This window comes from Olea europaea, chromosome 9, assembly GCF_002742605.1.
Source record: "Olea europaea var. sylvestris chromosome 9, O_europaea_v1, whole genome shotgun sequence".
NCBI lineage: Eukaryota > Viridiplantae > Streptophyta > Magnoliopsida > Lamiales > Oleaceae > Olea > Olea europaea.
In genome coordinates, this window is record NC_036245.1 from 12,288,958 (window position 1) to 12,309,224 (window position 20,267).

Sequence of the window (20,267 nt, forward strand, 5' to 3'; positions counted from 1 at the left end):
TACAAAATTATAACTTAGCTCTGATACCACTCTCTGTCACAATCCCATTTATATAGATAACTGTACATTACCTTGTGTGGGAATGAACTTGATGACTCAACCTCGACATAGAATTCCACATATTTTTTCACCTAATAACACGACATAAGCATTTTCACAAGTATGTCCCTATTTGTTAATTTCTAATCACATATGATGATCATATATTATATCGAAACCAAAATTAAATCATCATAATCCAACATATATATTTTGAGGTTATAAACAAGTCTACAGGTCATGTCAAAAGATATACAACACAAAATCCCCAACATATAACCTAATATACCATAAGCTCAAAATGATAGCCCACAAAATAACCCTACAGGTCGTCATCCATGTACATCAAACTCTGAAATCCCATAAGAGCTCCACAGCTAGCCATTATCTCTATGTAACTCCATGCTCACCTACAATGCAAGACTACATAAGCTAATGCTTAGTAAGGAAAAATCATGCATGTCATGAGCAATAATGAGATATGCCACGATAAAGATGCATCATATTCCAATATTCATCAAAGTCAACTCAAAATCATTTCATTTGAAAATTTTCATTTCATTGGGCCCTTGAGCTCTATATAATATCAATATCAATAATCAAACGTCCAATATGAAATCAATACCAGTGAGTGGACCATCCTTTCATGACCACTAGAGGCCCATCTCCTAACTGCCTCTATGATCACCCAAGTCTCTCACCTGACAGTGCCAATAATCATAATATCACAAGGGCATAGTCAAGTGGTCCACCCTCCCGTAATCACCAAAGGCTTATCCCCTTTCTACCTTTGCAATCACAGAAGAAGTATCACTCGCGATGCCAAATATATCACATAAGCATGCCTCGCTTGCCTCGGTGCCCTAGTAGTGGTCAATAAAGTGTTTATAAAGAAAAGCTCAATTTGAAATCATGTTTTGCATGCATGATTTTCAACCATGATCACATGTCGTGCATGCATATGAAAATGCTCATGAATGACATTTAATGAAAATCGATGTCAATAGTTCCGCAATCGTATACTCAACGATCATAACCATCATATGATGTGCAATAAACCTCTTATCAAAGTTATGTAATTATTCCAACATTAACATATCACAAATACTAGGCTCTTGCATCGTAGTTGCAAATAGATTTTTACTTTGACCTTTGTGTGTGCAAGCTCCTACGGAGTGTGTATCAGTTTTCTTTTCCGTTCAATATCAAAAAATCACCTGTATTACCATATAATATTAAAGGCAATCCTCAATTTAATAACCTTAAGCCACAAAATCCTAAAAACAATTTAGACAAAATCATTATTTCAAGTTACCGAAGTTATTACAAACTAACCCCATAAATCTCTCTATTTCTCGAGTCCAATTATGAGCATCGACATCATCCAATTGTTGTTGACAACATAATACTCCTTAGAATCTATTTTCTAGGCCCAAGAGATCATTGATGGATATATAAAGGTTAAAACTACCTTAAACTTGTAAATGGACAGAATCTGGTTCTAGGTTTCCATCACCGTCCACTCATTTTTGGATTTCTTTTTTCATGCCCTTAACTCCATTTAACGACTCCAAAATTTTACCACACACTTATAACATATATGTGAAGATAAACAGGTCATAATATTGTGACAAATGAAGGTTTCCAGCTTCAAAAACCGTCCATTTTCCACTACACCAAATCAGGCAATTTTTCCCTGTGACTGTTTTCGGTTTCCATTTTATTAGCGTGCCACCAATCAGATTCCAGGCTATTAGAAGACCATTCTTATTCTTCTAACTCTCATATAACAACATTCATTTACATAGATACAATTTATATCTTAAGTATTATCTAAAATCAAAGTTTAAATCATTCAAATCTGGCAACCATATCTCTGCATGTCCAGGTTGTCTTGTTTTATGTTTTTGTAGTTAATTGCTCCCATTTTGCCATCATAAAATCATCAAAAACCCTCTTACTTAACCTCAAGAAATTTTAGAGTTTTAACAGACTATGAAGCAACCAAAAGAACTAAAGGAAGACTTCAAAACTGTGACCTAAACTCACCTCCTCAAATTGCAATAGTAGCTTCTTATTTTCTGCCGCACTCCGTCCCTTTTTGCTTTCTCTTTCAATTGATGGTCAATTGGGGATAACTTGGAAGGCTAAACATGTTTGTACGAGGTTTACATAGAGTCTTAGAGGGGTTGGGGGCGTGACTCTTCCTTAAGGATTCAGAAAATGTAAGGGACAAGTGGATTCAAGCATGAGGTGCCCAAATAGGTTGTGGTCTCTTGCAGCCAACTTTGACTTTTCCCTTGCACTATATGAGCCATCTGACTTATAGGAATTATATCTATCTTATATAAGATGCCAAGGGTTTGGGAGACGTGTTGGAGGCTTAAGGTTGAAGGAAATTAATGTTAAGAGTGACGAGTCGTAACATGGTAAGTAGGTGGTGTCTCCTTTTGGTTAAATCCTGATTTCCTACTTATCCTTGGAGGATTTGCATGAAATTTAGGGATAATATACCACATATAAGAAGTCTTAAAGGAGTGGTAGACGTGACTAATGCTTAGGAGTGAAGGAATTGACCATTACAAAGACATATCAATAGGCATGACGTGTACTACGCATCGAGGTGTTCCTTATAGTAAAATCCAATTTTACATCTATCCATGCAGGTACAAATCAAGTGTCCTTGGCTTATTTTAATATCTTAAAATTCATTTTACTTGCTCTAATAGCCCAAAATATATTAAAGAGCCAATTCCTTAATCGTTCATTTCATTACTTACCCAATTGACATCCTATTCTCTACCGATTTCACAATTCGCAAATCAATATTTGTAACATCGTATAAGACTTATATTTTTGCACCGTGATCATGTCATTTCATGCCTCATATCCCGAATATCTTAAAGACTTAGTTAGGGTTTATAGTAACCATGATTAACCAAATTAAAGCGAGTAACTTTATCGATGATCATTCCAGCACTTTCAAGATCACAATCATTTAACCTATCAATATCCAACATCTAGATTAACCTAATTTTCTATTATAGCTCAATGTAAAATTCACAACCTAGGTCGAAGAGTCAAAGACTAAAATCTTAAAATCTCAATAATCGAATGCACCATTTTGAGAGAAAGTAATTAAGAAAACTAATGCAAGTGACATTGTCAGTAGCATGAAATGCATGAATCATATTGGCCCAAAGTGCAATGTGAAGTTACGGGTATTATAGGTACCAACAAACATAATTCTTTCCCAATCTTACTTCCCTTAGTCCTTGCACTATTAGTTTTTCCTTTCATAAGATGATGTATCTATCAATTCATCTTGAACAACTGATTAATTATCATATATAAAGTTAATTGATTAGAAGCAATAATTTTGCCGGCCCTTCTCTTACTTTTCTTTCTGATAACTATGGTATTGTCAATGAAATCTCTAGAGAAGGCAATTAAGCTAACATCTTGAGGGCATAAATTGTCTTCCGATTCTCAGCATTCAAAATATGAATTCAAGAACATACAACCATTGTTTTCAATCTCTGTCATTAGATAAATAGGTGTTATAATACTACTTTGATAGATTTGAATTATAAAAATACAAACATAGAATAATACAATGAGTTCAAAAGCATCAAATCACTCTTAAATGGAAGAGTCAAAACACATCTCATTGTTAAGAATCAACTTGATATATGAGTGAAAATGAACAATGAATGCTGAATCACTTCGAGGGGATTCACCTCCAAACACCTGTAATGGTGCAACTTGCCAGATAGCCGCTTTTTTCATATGTCTTCAAGGTTAAACACAAAACAAATGACAACAACTTCCAGTTCCTCACGTCTTCCTCTAACAGACTCCACTTTAGAAAAGTAAGGAACATGACTACTGCACTACAGATTCTTCCTATGGACTCGGATATGACTGTGGACTCAGTCAACTCTGGCATTTATTCCTACTACTGGACTGGGTTAAGCATAACCCATTAGACTTCATTAACTAGTGACCCAATACAATACTTGAAGGAATTAATAGGAAGACAAACTGACCCAATACTGGAAGACAAACCAGCCCATGAGCCCCATGAGCCCACAGGATCTTACACTCAACTAAAACTTGAAGAACATAATTTGGCACACACCTTTATTTGGGAGGATTCATTGTGTAATAGGTCTGGAGAAAATTTAAGCAAAGAAGAAAAGTGGCAGTGAGTAAGGCAATAAAAGTCCACAGACTGCGAAAATGAGTGTGAAATAGTTCAGCAATACATGTTTTTGCCTTGCTGCTGCAGTGCTTCACAATTTTCTTCTTCTCCTCATCAAAAAGGAAGTCAGTTCCAAGTCTGTGAGTATCAATCCCTTTGATTACTTCCACAATCTGTTCATCACTGTCGAGGTCGCTGAAGAGTATCTTCTTTTCTCGCAGTTCCTTAACATCTTCAGATTTAACAATGAGCGACTTCATGAAATTAACATAACATAAAAAAGTAAAGTCATACTCTTCTTCTAGAGTCATTTCATGTTCAATCATTTGCGTAAATCTTAGCTTGGAATTAGCATTAAAAAAGAAAATCGGGAGTTGAAGTTGCCCATAAAATTTGAAGGATTCGAACTTAATATCCTTCAAACTATATGAACTAGGTTTGAAGTGGATGCCCTTTGCTTTGAGTGCGGTGACTGAAAGAGATTGACGATCGTATTCATTTGAATTTTCTTGGGTTGTTTCATTCCCGTGTTTGACAAGTAGTTGATAAGAAGCATCCAAAAGGTGCAGTGGTTGCCATTCGTCTTCTCCAGGAATTCTTCTTATTAGCTCTTTCTTCCTAAAAATAAAGAAACTTAAGAAGTCATAAATTAAAGTGCATCGACTTCCATGCATTAAATCACACAAGAGCTTAATAACCAGGAGTGGAATTTGATTATTGAATAAAATCAGATCCTCGGATAAACATGGCGTTGCAGCTATTCCAAGATGCCAACGGGAGTGTTCGAATGTTTCGCTGCATCCCAATTCAATCTTCATGATATAAATAGCGAAAGATGCATCTAGAAGCATCATTTCTGCTAGTTCTTTATCATCATATGCAATTTTAGAAACCCCAACGTAGCGATTTCTGATCTGGTCGATCACTCCTAAGATCTGGTTCTCGAGTGATTTTATGCAGGTGCTTGAAACAAATTCCTCAAGGACTTTACGCTTGAGTTCTTCTGCAATGCGAAGTTCTGGCAAGCCATGGTAATAAGGGCCAAAGGAAACCATCTTAGGAGTGTAGTAATCCTCCTTCGTGTGTTTATTGAATCGCACAAGTTCAGGCACTGTGCGCATTTGGCAGTTTTGACGTTTGGTATCGCTGGCGTTATTTGCTGGAAGGTTTGGGTCTGCCATTAGGTTCAAGAACTGAAATTTCCAATTGCTGTAAGCTTGCTTTATTACAGTTGATACAAACTGAACAGCGTTTTCCACTCTTTATAATTCTACTGGGCCCTCAGATAAATAAAATAAATCACCACGTTCTCAATGGTATAATTGAAGTAGCTGCGAGTCACTTAAACCAAAATTTCTCGTGTTTGTTGAACATTATAATTTAATCACTTAAATTTTGTTTTGTTTCAGTGATGTCAGTCTGAAGGCAGTAATAGTCAATGGACTGCTTTTTGTAACATCATCGAATCTAGGTGGGTGGTGTACTGCTAATCTCTTTAATTACCTTCCTAACTTCTTCGATCGGGAGCAGAAGATTATCTCCTTTACTCACATAGCACTTGTTTTACGTCTAACACTGAGTGATTTCATTAAATTAACATATCAATGCGGAAACTACAACATTTCCTATGCGAAGCATCCAGAATGTGAAGCCGCGGCGTTCTCTCCAGGAACTCATGGAATTGCAAGCTAACTTGGATTCTTCTTCATTGTTAGCGATGCATATAATAAAATGAAATTAGTTTACGAAATTAACCAATTAGGTGAATAATACATTAGAATCCTAACTTCCTATTGAACTATTACTAGGCAGTCTCTCAATAAAGGAAGAAAAAAGATTTGTCGAACTTCATCTTAACATCCCTATAACAATCGAAATCACTATCTAAGCAGCAGTTCTTCGTTTGCAACCCTGTCCACTGTAGGCTCGAGATTAACGCCACCATGACCTTCGCAACAGTTTTGCTGTACTGCATCCACAATATATATATATTATTGTTTTTGGGTCCATGTAGATGTAATTAGCTGTAAATTTTAATTAAAATTAAAACCTATTCGCAAGAGACATCCCACTTGGCAAATCATAAATGAAGAGAATCTCTTATAGTGTGCTTTGTTACAGCTCACTTAACGATGCGATTCTCGAATAGTTGAATCGTATAACCATTATTCAACTATTGATAGCTTTCTAACGTAGCATAATTTTATTTTATTTTTTTTCACATTTTTTTATTTATCATGCTTGGCAAAACTTTTAATTTACTGAATGGTCAAACATCATTTCTATTCACACAATTTGTAGGATTTATAATTTATATCTATTTTATATCCACTCATTTCATAAAATTTACAGCTGATAATCTCGAAAGAAAAAAAAAATACACACTATCGAAGATACACTTAATATTTGGATTCGAAAAGATTTAAATTTCAAATCCTCAACCAATTATTCTATTAGAAACTGAACAAGGATTGTGTATTTTTTTATATCACTTGTTGGGGTTGGGATGAGGTATCTGACAAGATATAAAGTATCATGGCCAATGTTCTACATAGCGTAATGCATGGCGATGCGTCGATGCCAAGCTAAAGGGCTAGGCGAGATTAGGTGAGACAAATGCATTAAAAAGCGTTAAATAGGTGAGCTATTTAGTACAGTGATCATGGCTATGAGGTTTGCAATTTGTAGAACGAAAAAGGAAAAAGAAATATTATAGATTGAAAATACTTTTTTACGAAAGTCTTTCAAAATCTTTGGATGAATGAAAGACTTTTTATGAAATTTTTATATTTGTACTTTCTAAGCAAAAATTAGTACATGGAGGATTTCATAAAAGTCATTAAGATTTGAATATTGTGTAACTTTTTAAGATTTTAAAAGTCTTTATTTTATACCCCCGACTTTTAAACATTTTCAATGAGTCCATAGGGAATACCCGAAACTTCTATGTAGTCTTAAAAATATACCTAGATTATTTTTTTAAATCTAGAAAAGTCTAAATTAAACCATTGTCTATCTCCATTTAATCATATATTAACACAATAAAATATTTTGTACGTAAATCCAAAATGTTTTCATACTTTTCAATCACATGTTATTTAAAAGATCACTAATTAAAACATCATTTTTTATAAATAATACCCATCAAACATGGACTAAATACAACCCTTGTCATATAAGGATTACCCGTGCAAGTGCTTGACAATGGCTTACTCAATCATCATTCCTTTAATCTTCACGTGTTGTCTCTTTTTTGAAAATTAAGAAACACACTTTTTTCTGAGTAATGCTATTTAGCCTTACTAAGGTTACAACCCTAGTTTAGATAACGTTAATGTGACATTAAATGATAAGTGAAATTAAATAAGCCATTTAATTTCACATTTTATTCAACATATCATCTAGCGCTATCTAAACTTGGGTTATATAACATTATTCTTTTTTTCTCACGTACTTCAAAACTAGGCACAATATTAAGAAAATCATCACAATAATTTTAGAAATGAAAAATTGGATAGTTCCCTTAATAATCAACATCCAAAACAAAGATAGGCACACTATGACTAGACAATCTCTCAATAAAGGAAGAAAAATGATTTATCGGACTCATCTTAACATCCCTATAACAATCGAAATCATTATCTATGCAGCAGTTCTTCGTTTGCAACCTTGTCAACTGTAGGCTTGAGATTAACGCTACCATGACCTTCGCAACAGTTTTGCTGCACTGCATCCACCATCTTGTGCCCTTCGCTCATTGCCATAAAGATCGCCCACCATCTGTTTGTAACGATTAATTAATTTGCATCCTTAACTATTGGGAGAAACAACACGTTAAGTGGAGCATTTCATGCTGAGATGTCTCCATGAAATTGTTGCTCTATTTTTTAAACTTGGACTATGGTCCCAAGTTTCAAACGCTAGATAAATTAAATCAATTTTCATTTCTAGAAGGGAGTTAATAATAATAATAATAATTACTATTATTATTATCATTACTACTAATACTACTATTATTTTAGTTTTATTTTTAATTACATGTAGCAACTTATAAAAATAGGAAAAATTGCAGCACTGGTCTCAACCTATTGCTCAAGTTAATTTGGTCCATAAGCTCTAAAATAAGCAAGTTCTGCAAATTTTCATCATAATTTTACAACGATCCTCGAAGACAAAAACTGACTCCAAGATCTCAAACGTCCTACTCTTTGGAGCTATTGACAGGGTACATTTCAATGAGAATCGCAACATGATAATATAGGTATTTGGACTCATTATATTTGTGGTTGAGCACCAATATTATAAAATCTGGTGACCAACTTGATGCTCGAACTACACATTGGCAATCAGTAGTGCAATTCTCTGTAAAATTATGGTAAATATGAAGAATTTCTTTAAACTGATTGGTAATCAATATGGCCACCTTTTGTGCCACAACCTCAAACTGCTAGGGGATTTGTATCGATTCATCCCTACTGTCCCCATTATCAACCTTGGAACTACGATTTGCCACTTGTCCTTCTTGATCCATCATTAGGAAGGAGTGTAGACTTGTCTCTAATCCCAAGTAATGCAAGCAGAATAATAAACGCCAACGAATAAGGAATTTACTGGATAACTAAAAACAATTCTTCAAGATTTTATTCAATATTCAAAATCAACCATCTGCAATAAAATCCGAATTAACTTCCTATTCGAACAGCAAATCATAACTAAACTCTTCAATAATAAAAACTCATGAAGGCCAAATATATTTTGAACAATAAATCCTAACTAATCTTTTGCATAAATGCAAACTCTTGAAACCTATCTAATCAAGATAAAATTCTAGACAGAAAACAACAAAAGATTATTAAATGAATTAAAACTAGACAGATAAAAACATTTTATTCGGCATCACTTAGTGTACGTTAAACTGATTAATAGTGTTCCATTCTAAAGATATAAGGCGAGAATTCATCATATATCTTTAATTACAATTTTACTTTCCCAGCTATATCTAAAGGTGGGACGGGGTTCCATTTTCATGATATATGGTAAGAAAAAACTTTTTGTATGAAAGCAATCATGGGTTGAAAACTCGTATTCCAATTCCTATTGGTGTGAAAGATGAAGATCCCATCTGGTAATCTATATACAAAATGATAACAATGTATCTTACTCAGTTGATTCAACGTTCAATTAACAAATAGTAATTGTCAGGACATGTAGACAGTCCATATAATTTACTGAATTACTATTGACAGCTTTTGTCCATACAATATAAATTACTACGTTCCATTCACAGCTAATTATGGATCGTAAGGAATCAGATTTTTAATTTAAATTTTCAACTCCTTGTTCACTCAATGCTTCTATGGCCAAAATGATAATTAATTCTAGAATCATCGAATTTGTACATGGGTTGAAAATATTGATAGTCCCAACTATCAAATTTGGCGTCTCTATCAATTTTGGCGTTTACTAACTATTAAGAAACATCCGCTATACATAAGACAACTCCGTAAAGAGAGATCATATCTATATAATATGATTAGGGGCCAATGTTATTAATGAATCCGTTGAGTTTTATGGCTCAAAATTAGGTTAGAAGATCACGAAGTCATGTTATTGGGCTATTGGAATTCTTGCATGGAAAGATATCAAAGTAGTATTCATGAAGAAGGAAACAAAATCCTACTCGGAGACTATTGCATGCGACCGCACAGGTTAACCCATGCGGTCGCACCAATGCTTGCAGGGAATTTTTTCTTGTCGAATGTCTACTCCATGCGATCACATGGAACTAAACCATGCAGCCGCATAGTTTTGTTTTTTGGCTTCGACAGATTTTGTATATTTTACGCATTTTTAACCTAGTTTGCATATTTTGTCCTATTTTTAGGGTTTGTCTTGTGTACTATAAATATAGACTCCTTTTTCTAGTGTTGGTGAAGCCACAATTGCTATAGTTCTCTCCTTTCATAGTCTATGAATAAAATAAAATCGTTCCTCTACTTAAATTGTCTTTTGGTCTTTTACTTTAACCTTGTTCTTGTTTATTTTATGATCTTTATTTATATTTCATACTGGGTTCATCAAATCTTAATTCTTACGTTGTCTTCATCGGTTCCAACAAGTGGTATCAGAGCGCAGGTTGCAAGTTCTTCGTGATTCAATTGAAATTTTTCAGAGATGGCTTAAATGAAGTATGATATTCCGCTACTGAATCGCAATGCAAGGTTTTCGTTGTGGCAAGTAAAGATGAGGACTGTGTTGACGTAGATGAAACTTGATGATGCTTTGCTGGGCTTTGAGAAGATGCCAGCAAATTGGTCAATGGAGAAGAAGCAAGGGAAGGATAGGAAGGTCACATCATTGATTCATATTCATTTGTCCAACAATATACTGCGGGATATCTTGAAGGAGAAGATAGCGGCTGCTTTGTGGCTCAAGCTGGATTAGTTGTGCATGATAAAGAGTCTGAGGAGCAAGCTGACTCTAAAGTAAAAGTTGTATTCCCATCGCATGGCGAAAGAAAGGTCACTACAGGACCATCTTGCTATGTTCAAGGAAATCATTGCAGATCTGGAAACGTTGGAGGTAATGTACGATGAAGAGGATCTGACCTTGATCCTGTTGTGTTCATTACCTAGCTCTTATTCGTCGTTTTGTGATACTATATTATATAGTCGTGACACGCTAACCATTGAGGATGTATACAACGCTGTGTTCTCAAAGGAGAAGATGGAGTTGTTGGTTGGAGATCCTACATCTAGGGGTAGGGATGCTCTGGTTACTCATGGTGGACGACGGAGTGGAAGGTCAAAGGTGAAATTAAGTAATTTGTACTGCTTCTACTGCAAGCAGGAAGGACACTTGAAGAAAGATTGTGACAAGTTGCAGGGTAAAGGTAATTTAGATGCAAATCATTCGGGGCAATCTTGTAATTTGGACGAAACCAATGTTGCTGAAAATTTTTCTAATGATGGAGATATGATGTTGGCTATATCTGATGAGGTATCCAATCCTGAAGAGTGGATTTTGGATTCTACATGTTTGTATCATATGTTTCCCAATAGTGCATTATTCTAGACATATGAGGCGATGAAGCAAGATGGAGTTGTCATGGGAAACAACAATCTTATCTGGTTACAGGAATTGGTCGAGTTAGATTGAGAGTACAAGATGGGACAGTGATGACACTTGATAAGGTTTACCATGTTCCAAACTTGACAAAGAATCTCATATCGTTGAGTACCCTGGATGCAAAAGGGTATAAATTTTCTGGTGGAGGTGGAGTCCTGAAGGCTCAGAGAGGTGTTCGGATTGTACTGGAGGGACGAAGGAGATCCTAGTTTTTACATTTTGCAGGGAAGCACAGAACTAGTTCAGAGACATTTGGACAAGTTTAGTACTATGGTGGAAATTCAGTTTGTTACAATTCCTCTTGTGTTAGGCTCTGGGTCAGTTTCGAACTTTACTCGTGGAAGTGTTGATGATTTTGCTGTGCCACTAATTTCAGTAGATACACTTTGTTCTTGTGCTAGTGGACTCATGGACTGTAGGAATAGTGTGTCAATAATGTCTATAATGCCTTAGGGAACGTTGAAGGTGACAGTTCTAGTAAGGGACCTTCTGATCGTGCATTTGGTATGGTTTCTACTACAGGGTGTGCTTCGACCCTGTCCAGTGATTATTAATTCCAAGTGGAATTTTGTGAACCCAGGTTTAGGTTCGTGTGTCATTTGTGGACGCTAGGCGGAGGTACATGTTTTCGCGGTGAGTCTGGTTACTGTGTTGAGGAGCTTGGTTATTCTGATGCAGATGGATCATTTCTCAAGGTGGAAAATTTTGGAACTTTGTTCATTGCACCAGAATTTTGAGTCAAAATGAAGATTGTTGAGTTTTATGGCTCAAAATTAGGTTAGAAGATCATGAAGATCATGTTATTGACGTATTGGAATTCTTGCATAGGAAGATATCAAAGTAGTATCCATGAAGAAGGAAATAAAATCCTACTCGAAGACTATTGCATGCGACCACACAGGTTAACCCATGTGGTCACACCAGTGCATGCAGGGAATTCTTTTTGGCCGAATGTCTGCTCCATGCGGTTGCATGGAACTAAACCATGTGGCCGCATGGTTCGGTTTTTTGGCTTCGGTGAATTTTGTATGTTTTACGCATTTTTAACCTAGTTTGCATATTTTCTCCTATTTTTAGGGTTTGGTTCGTGTACTATAAATATAGACTCCTTTTTCTAGTATTGCTGAAGCCACAATTGCTATAGTTCTCTCCTTTCATAGTCTTTGAATAAAATAACATCGTTCCTCTACTTAAATTGTCTTTTGATATTTTACTTTAATCTTGTTCTTGTTTATTTTGTGATCTTTATTTATACTTCATATTGGGTTCATCAAATCTCAATTCTTACGTTGTCTTCATCGGCTCCAACAGAATCATCCATGCGGATGATGGTCTATAGAATATCATAATACTCTAGCTAGCTTGCTTGCTCACTCAACAATTTTCACTGGATTGTGATGAGATCTACCAACGTTTGTCAACTTTTAGCACATTACACAATCCCGAAATGTGGTGCTGTACATGAAAATAATCTTCAATTTTTTGTACAGAAATACCGATTTCAAATCTAGCTTTTTTATTATTATCAAATGAGACATGTACCTAAAGATGTTAAATATTGGTATGAAATCATTGTGATACCTAAAAAATTGGTGTCCTAAAGATCACACAATATATATATATATATATACACGGAAATGATCTCCTTAGCACCATGCTTAGGTGGCACAATACACGGGTGGGTAGTTATTGTGCCACCTAAGTACGGTGCTTAGCATATTTTATTTAAATTCTACAGCTAATTACATCTATACAGACCCATATATATAGTAACGATCTCCTAAGTACCGTGCTTAGTTGGCACAATACATGGGTGGGTAGTTATTGTGCCACCTAAGCACGGTGTTTAGGAGATCAAATCCACCTATATATATATGGGTTCGTATAGATGTAATTAGCTATAAAATTTAAATGAAATTGAAACCTATTTTCAAGAGACATCCCATGTGGCAAATCATAAACGAAGCAAATCTCTCATCTTTTTGTGTGCTTTGTTGCAGTCGACTAAATTAACGGTGCGATTCCCGAATAGTTGTATCGTCTAACCATTATTCAACTATTGATAGCTTTCTAACGCAGCATAATTTTTATTTTTTTCACATTTTTAGATTTATTAAGCTTGGCAAAACTTTTAATTTACTGAATGGTCAAAAATCATTTCCGTTCATGCAATTTGTAGGATTTATAATTTATATCTATTTTATATCCACTCATTTCATAAAATTTACAGCTTATAATCTCGAAAGAAAAAAAATACACACTATCGAAGATACACTTAATATTTTGGATTTGAAAATTTTAAATTTCAAATCCTCAATCAATAATTCTATTAGAAACCGAACAAGGATTGTGTATTTTTTTATATCACTTGTTGGGTCTTGGGATGAGGTATATGACAAGATATGAAGTATCATGGCTAGCTATGAGGTTTGTAATTTGTAGAACGAAAAAGGAAAAAAAAAATGTTATAGATTGAAAGATACTTTTTACGAAAGTCTTTCAAAACCTTTGGATGAATGAAAGACTTTTTATGAAATTTTATATTTCTACATTCTATGCAAAAATTAGTATGTGGAGGATTTCATAATTATTGGGAGAAACAACACATTAAGTGGAGCATTTCTTGCTGAGATGTCTCCATGAAATTGCTGTTCTATTTTTTAAATTTGGACTATGGTCCCAAGATTCAAACGCTAGATAAGTTAAATCGATTTTCATTTCTAGAGGGGAGTTAATAATAATAATGATGACGATGATGATGATTCATTATTAATTTTTTATTTTATTTTTAATTACATGTAACAACTTATAAAAATAGGAAAAATTGCAGCACTGGTCTCAACCTATTGCTCAAGTTAATTTGGTCCATAAGCTCTAAAATAAGCAAGTTCTGCAAATTTTCATCATAATTTTACAACGATCCTCAATGACAAAAACTGACTCCAAGATCTCAAACGTCCTACTCTTTGAAGCTATTGACAGGGTACGTTTCAATGAGAATCGCTACATGATAATATAGGTATTTGGACTCATTATATTTGTGGTTGAGCACCAATATTATAAAATCTGGTGACCAACTTGATGCTCGAACTACACATTGGCAATCAGTAATGCAATTCTCTGTAAAATTATGGTAAATACGAAGAATTTCTTTAAACTGATTTGTAATCAATATGGCCACCTTTTGTGCCACAACCTCAAACTGCTAGGGGATTTGTATCGATTCATCTCTACTGTCACCATTATCAACCGATTTGCAACTTGTCCTTCTTGATCCATCATTAGGAAGGAGCGTAGACTTGTCTCTAATCCCAACTAATGCAAGCAGAATAATAAACGATAATGAATTAGGAATTTGGTGGATAACTAAAAACAATTCCTCATGATTTTATTCAATATTCAAAACCAACCATCTGCAATAAAATCCTAATTAACTTCCTATTCGAACAGCAAATCATAACTAAACTCTTGAATAATAAAAACTCGTGAAGGCCTAATATATTTTGAACAATAAATCATAACTAATCTTTTACATCGATGCAAACTCTTGAAACCTAGTTAATCAAAATAAAATTCTAGACGGAAAACAACAAAAGATTATTAAATGAATTATAATAAACAAATAAAGCATTAAATTAAATATTTTATTCTGCATCACTTAGTATACGTTAAACTGATTAATAGTGTTCCATTCTAAAGATATAAGACGAGAATTCATCATATATCTTTAATTACGATTTTACCTTCCCTGCTGTATCTAAAGGTGGGACGGGGTTCTATTATCATGAACGCAATCATGGGTTGAAAATTCCTTTTCAAATTCCGATTGGTGTGAAAGATGAAGATCCCATCTGGTAATCTATATTCAAAATGATAACAATGCATCTTTCTCAGTTGATTCAACGTTCAATTAACAAATAGTAATTGATAGACAGTAACTATTGACAGCTTTTCTCCATACAATATAAATTATAAATTACTATGTTCCATTCACAGCTAATTATGGATCGTAAGGAATCAGATTTTTAATTTAAATTTTCAACTACTTGTTCACTCAGTTCTTCTATGACCAAAATGATAATTAATTCTAGAATCATCGAATTTGCAGATGGGTTGAAAATGTTGATGGTCCCAAATTTGGCGTTTCTATCAATTTTGGCGTTTACTAATTATTAAGAAACATCCCCTATATATAAGACAACTCTGTAAAGAGAGATCATATCTATATAATATTATTAGGAGCCAATGTTATTAACGAATCATCCATGCGGATGACGTTCTAGATAATATCAGAATATTATAGCTAGCTTGCTCAGTCGCTCAACAAGTTTCACTGGATTGTGATGAGATCTACCAACGTTTATCAACTTTTAACATATTACACAATCCCGAAATATGTTGTAAATGAAAATAGTCTTCAATTGTTTGTACAGAAGTACGGATTTCAAATCTAGCTTTGTTTTAAAAACAATTTTACGTTTCCATAAAACATTTTTTATTATTATAAAATGAGATATGGATTTAAAGATGTTAAATATTGGTATGAAATCATTGGGATACCTATATATATATTATTGTTTTTGGTCCATATAGATATAATTAATTAGCTGTAAAATTTAAATAAAATTGAGACCTGTTCGCAAGAGACATCCCATGTGGCAAATCATAAATGAAGAGAATCTCTCATCTTTTTGTGTGCTTTGTTACAGTTGACTTAATGGTGCCATTCCCAAATAGTTGAATCGTCTAACCATTATTCAACTATTGATAGCTTTCTAATGCATCATAATTTTATTTTTTTTTGTTTTTTTCCCCCATTTTTAGATTTATTAGCTTGGCAAAACTTTTAATTTATTGAATGGTCAAACATCATTTCTATTCATACAATTTGGATTTATAATTTACATATATGTTATTTCCACTCATTTTATAAAATTTACAACTTATAATCTCGAAAGAAAAAAAAAATACACTTTATCAAAGATGCACTTAATATTTTGGATTCGAAAAGATTTAAATTTCAAATCCTCAATCAATTATTCTATTAGAAACCGCACAAGGAGTGTGTATTTTTTGATATCACTTGTTGGGGGTCGGGATGAGGTATATGACCAGATATGAAGTATCGGTCACAAAAAGCAAGAACACAAGAAACAAGAATTTAATTTGATAGAGGAATTGAAATGAGTGGATAATTTAAAACAAATCTTCAAGATTTTATTCAATATTCAAAATCAACCATATGCAATAAAATCCTAACTTCATATTCGAACAGCAAATAATAACTAAACCCTTAAATAATACAAACTCATTAAGGCCTAATCTATTTTGAACAATAAATCCTAACTAATCTTTTACATAAATGCAAACTCTTGAAACCTATCTAATCAAAATAAACTTCCAGATAGAAACAACAAAAGATTAACAAATGAATTAAAACTAAACAAATAAAGCATTAATAAATTAAACATTTTATCAGCATCACTTAGTGTACATTAATTAAACTGATTAATAGTGTTCCATTCTAAAGATATAAGGTGAGAATTCATCATATATATATCTTTAATTACAATTTTACTTTCCCTGCTGTATCTAAAGGTGGGACGCGGTTCCATTTTCATGATATATGGTAAGAAACAACTTTTTGTATGAAAGCAATCATGGATTGAAAATTCCTATTCCAATTCTGATTGGTGTGAAAGATGAAGATCCCATCTGGTATTCTATATTAAAAATAATATCTCACCCAGTTGATTCAACTTTCAATTAACAAATAGTAATTGTCAGGATATGACAGACAAAACATATAATTTACTGAATAACAATTGACAGCTTTTCTTCATACAATATAAAATACTGCGTTCTACTCAAAACTGATAATTGGTCGCAAGGAATCAGATTTTTAATTTAAATTTTCAACTCCTCGTTCACTCAATCCTTCTATGGCCAAAATGATAATTAATTCTAGAATCATCGAATCTGTAGGTGGGTTGAAAATATACTATAAATTTTGGCGCTTCCTAACTATTAAGAAACATCCACTACACACACCCACGCACATATATAAAATGAGATCGTCTCTAAATAATATTATCAGGGGCCAATGTTATTGTACGTTCTTGAGAATATCAGAATACTATAGCTAGCTTGCTCACTCGTTCAATAATTTTCAATGGACTTGTGATGAGATCTACCAATGTTTATAAACTTTTAACAACATTACACAATCCCAATATATGGTGTTGTAAGCAAAAAAAAAATCTTCGATTGTTTGTACAGAAGTATGGATTTCAAATCTAGCTTTGTTTTAAAAATAGATTTAATTTCTATAAAACATTTTTTATCATTATCAAATGAGATATGTATTTAAGGATACTAAATATTGGTATGAAGTTATTGCGATACCTAAAAACTTGGTGCCCTAAAGATCACCCAAAACATATATCTATTATTTTTTTTAGGTCCATATAGATGTAATTAGCTGTAAAATTTAGATAAAATTGAAATCTATTCACAAGGGACATCCCATGTGGCAAATCATAAATGAAGAGAATCTCTCATCTTTTTGTGTGCTTCGTTACAGTTGACTTAACACAGCGATTCCCGAATAGTTGAATCATCTAACCATTATTCAACTATTGATAGCTTTCTAACAGCATAATTTCTTTTCCCAGTTTTAGATTTATTATGCTTGGCAAAATTTTTAATTTATTGAATGGTCAAACTTCATTTCTATTCATAAAATTGTAGGATTTATAAGTTATATTGTAACAATCCGAAATTTTAATATTTAGATCGTATTAAAACTTTCATGGAATTAAATAAATTATTCAAACATCACAACATGAAAATTTTTAGTTCCATCAATAAAATATATAAAAAAATATGAAAGATAATCAATTGAAGCATGTCCCAAATCCTAAATACCAAATTTCACATGGAAATAAAAACTAAAATAACGTTGAAAATAAAAGTTCATAGTCATGTTACTCCGAATTATTTTTTTTATTGAATTTCATAATTTCTTGCATCAATACTGCACCGCATTGCTCGCCAACCAACGACCCGTTTTAATCTATAAGGAGTAGAAAAAAGGTGAGTACATGAGAATACTCAACAGGACACGAAAAAAAATCATAGTGTAGTTCCGAATAAAAATATTTAAATACATGTGTCAAAAAATATCATACAAACACCATATCTTTAAAAATCGATAAGAGCTCAATAAACATAATACCTTTGGTACCGGATTACCATAACATACATATCATATCTTTAAATTTTCATAAGCATAATAATTCAACAACATGAAATAAATAATTTAAACGGGATAAAAGTAATAACACCTTGTTTGATCAAATGAATTTTTGGAAAAATAAAACCAAAATCACGTTCTAATTTTTTTTTAGCCTGTTGCTGTATTCGTAAAAATTATATGGTATAGTGAAAGGGAATCTGACTTTTTCTTTGTGGGAAATAGTTATACATACATATATATAACTATAGAAAGCAGAAATTCAATCTACCCAAAATTTCTATCCAATTCAAATAAATTAACCCATTTTAATTCAATCTCAACAATCCCATGTGGCGACCACTTCAACAAAACAAACAAAAGTAATAAAATAATATTTATTGACGACTTAGTTAAACTTCAATAACTTAGGTTTCGCATATTTGAATTAACTTTTTTTCGAGCTTTATATATATGATTAATTACGAGCTATTCAACGAGCCCCATAATGATATACTAAATATCGCTCTAACAAAATTTAATTATTTGGCTAGAATAAAATTGAGTTTAATATATTGTACTTTTGCACATCAGCTTTCAAAAATATAAAAATATAGCATAAAATACAAATAAAATTTTCTATAAATTTTCAGGGTGTTACAATCTCCCCTCCTTAAAAGAATTTCATCCTCGAAATTTTATTTGGTTAATCAAGGAGTTTTAGATACTTAGACTTAAACTCCTCATCTGAAGAAAAAAATAATATCATCCATGTCAATCTTCTATTTATTACAACACAATTCTATTATGGCCAGCATATCATGCTGATATTCCTATTATGGTGACAAAACGTACTTCATGCTCGCATATACCAGTAAAGGAATCATGTGTTTACTTGAAATATAAATCATAAATTTAGCAGGAGAAATGTGCATGTCATCAAATCTGTAAGGAGGCAAATTGAAAATGTAAAGTTACACAAAATATTTGAATAGGTATTTATTTCCTTCCTCATTACATACCTTAGAGTCATCGGATCGTAACTGATCGGTGGCCATTGATTACCAATGTCTTTCATATTTTTATATATTTAAGAACATTTTTTTAAAAAAAATTATCATATATAAAATTTATATTTCTTAAAAGATATCAATTATCAACAAATATCATGAAAATTTAAGGCAAAGCATGTAATCATTTATTATACATAACAACTAAAATTAATATAACGATTTTTTTGGTTATTTTCACACTGTTCATGTAACTTCAATTTGTTTTCAAAGTTATGTTAAGGATAAAATGGGAATTTACTTTTTTTAACATTGGGACTACATCGTAATTTCAGCACTAGAAAATATGGACTATATTGAAAACCCATATCAAGGCAAAAAGAAAAATGAATTCACAACCGAGCTTGTCACATATGTGGGTGCAATGCCAGATTTATCTTATTTGATTGAAGCCACATTGACAGAGGATGAGGCACATATGCTTTGTGCTTTAGTGACTGAGATGGAAGTAAAGGAGGCTACGTTAGCAATTCCCATAGATAGCTCACCTGGGCAGATGGGTTTGGATCTGGGTTCTTTATGAAATGTCGGGATATCATTAAAGATGATGTGACTTCAGCTATACAAGAATTTTTTGAAGGTAGAGACCTTC

The 20,267-nt window shown here is 33.0% G+C and overlaps 1 protein-coding gene across 1 annotated transcript; it reads right to left on the bottom strand.

Annotated features, from left to right (window-relative positions):
• Positions 1-4,038: 4,038 nt before the first annotated feature.
• Positions 4,039-5,424, bottom strand: LOC111399967 (UPF0481 protein At3g47200-like). Its single transcript, XM_023027447.1, has 2 exons — positions 4,271-5,424; positions 4,039-4,180 (listed from the first exon to the last, which is right to left on the bottom strand). The coding sequence occupies exons 1-2, from the start codon at positions 5,422-5,424 to the stop codon at positions 4,039-4,041; spliced, it is 1,296 nt and encodes a 431-aa protein (XP_022883215.1).
• Between the last annotated feature and the right edge of the window lie 14,843 nt (positions 5,425-20,267).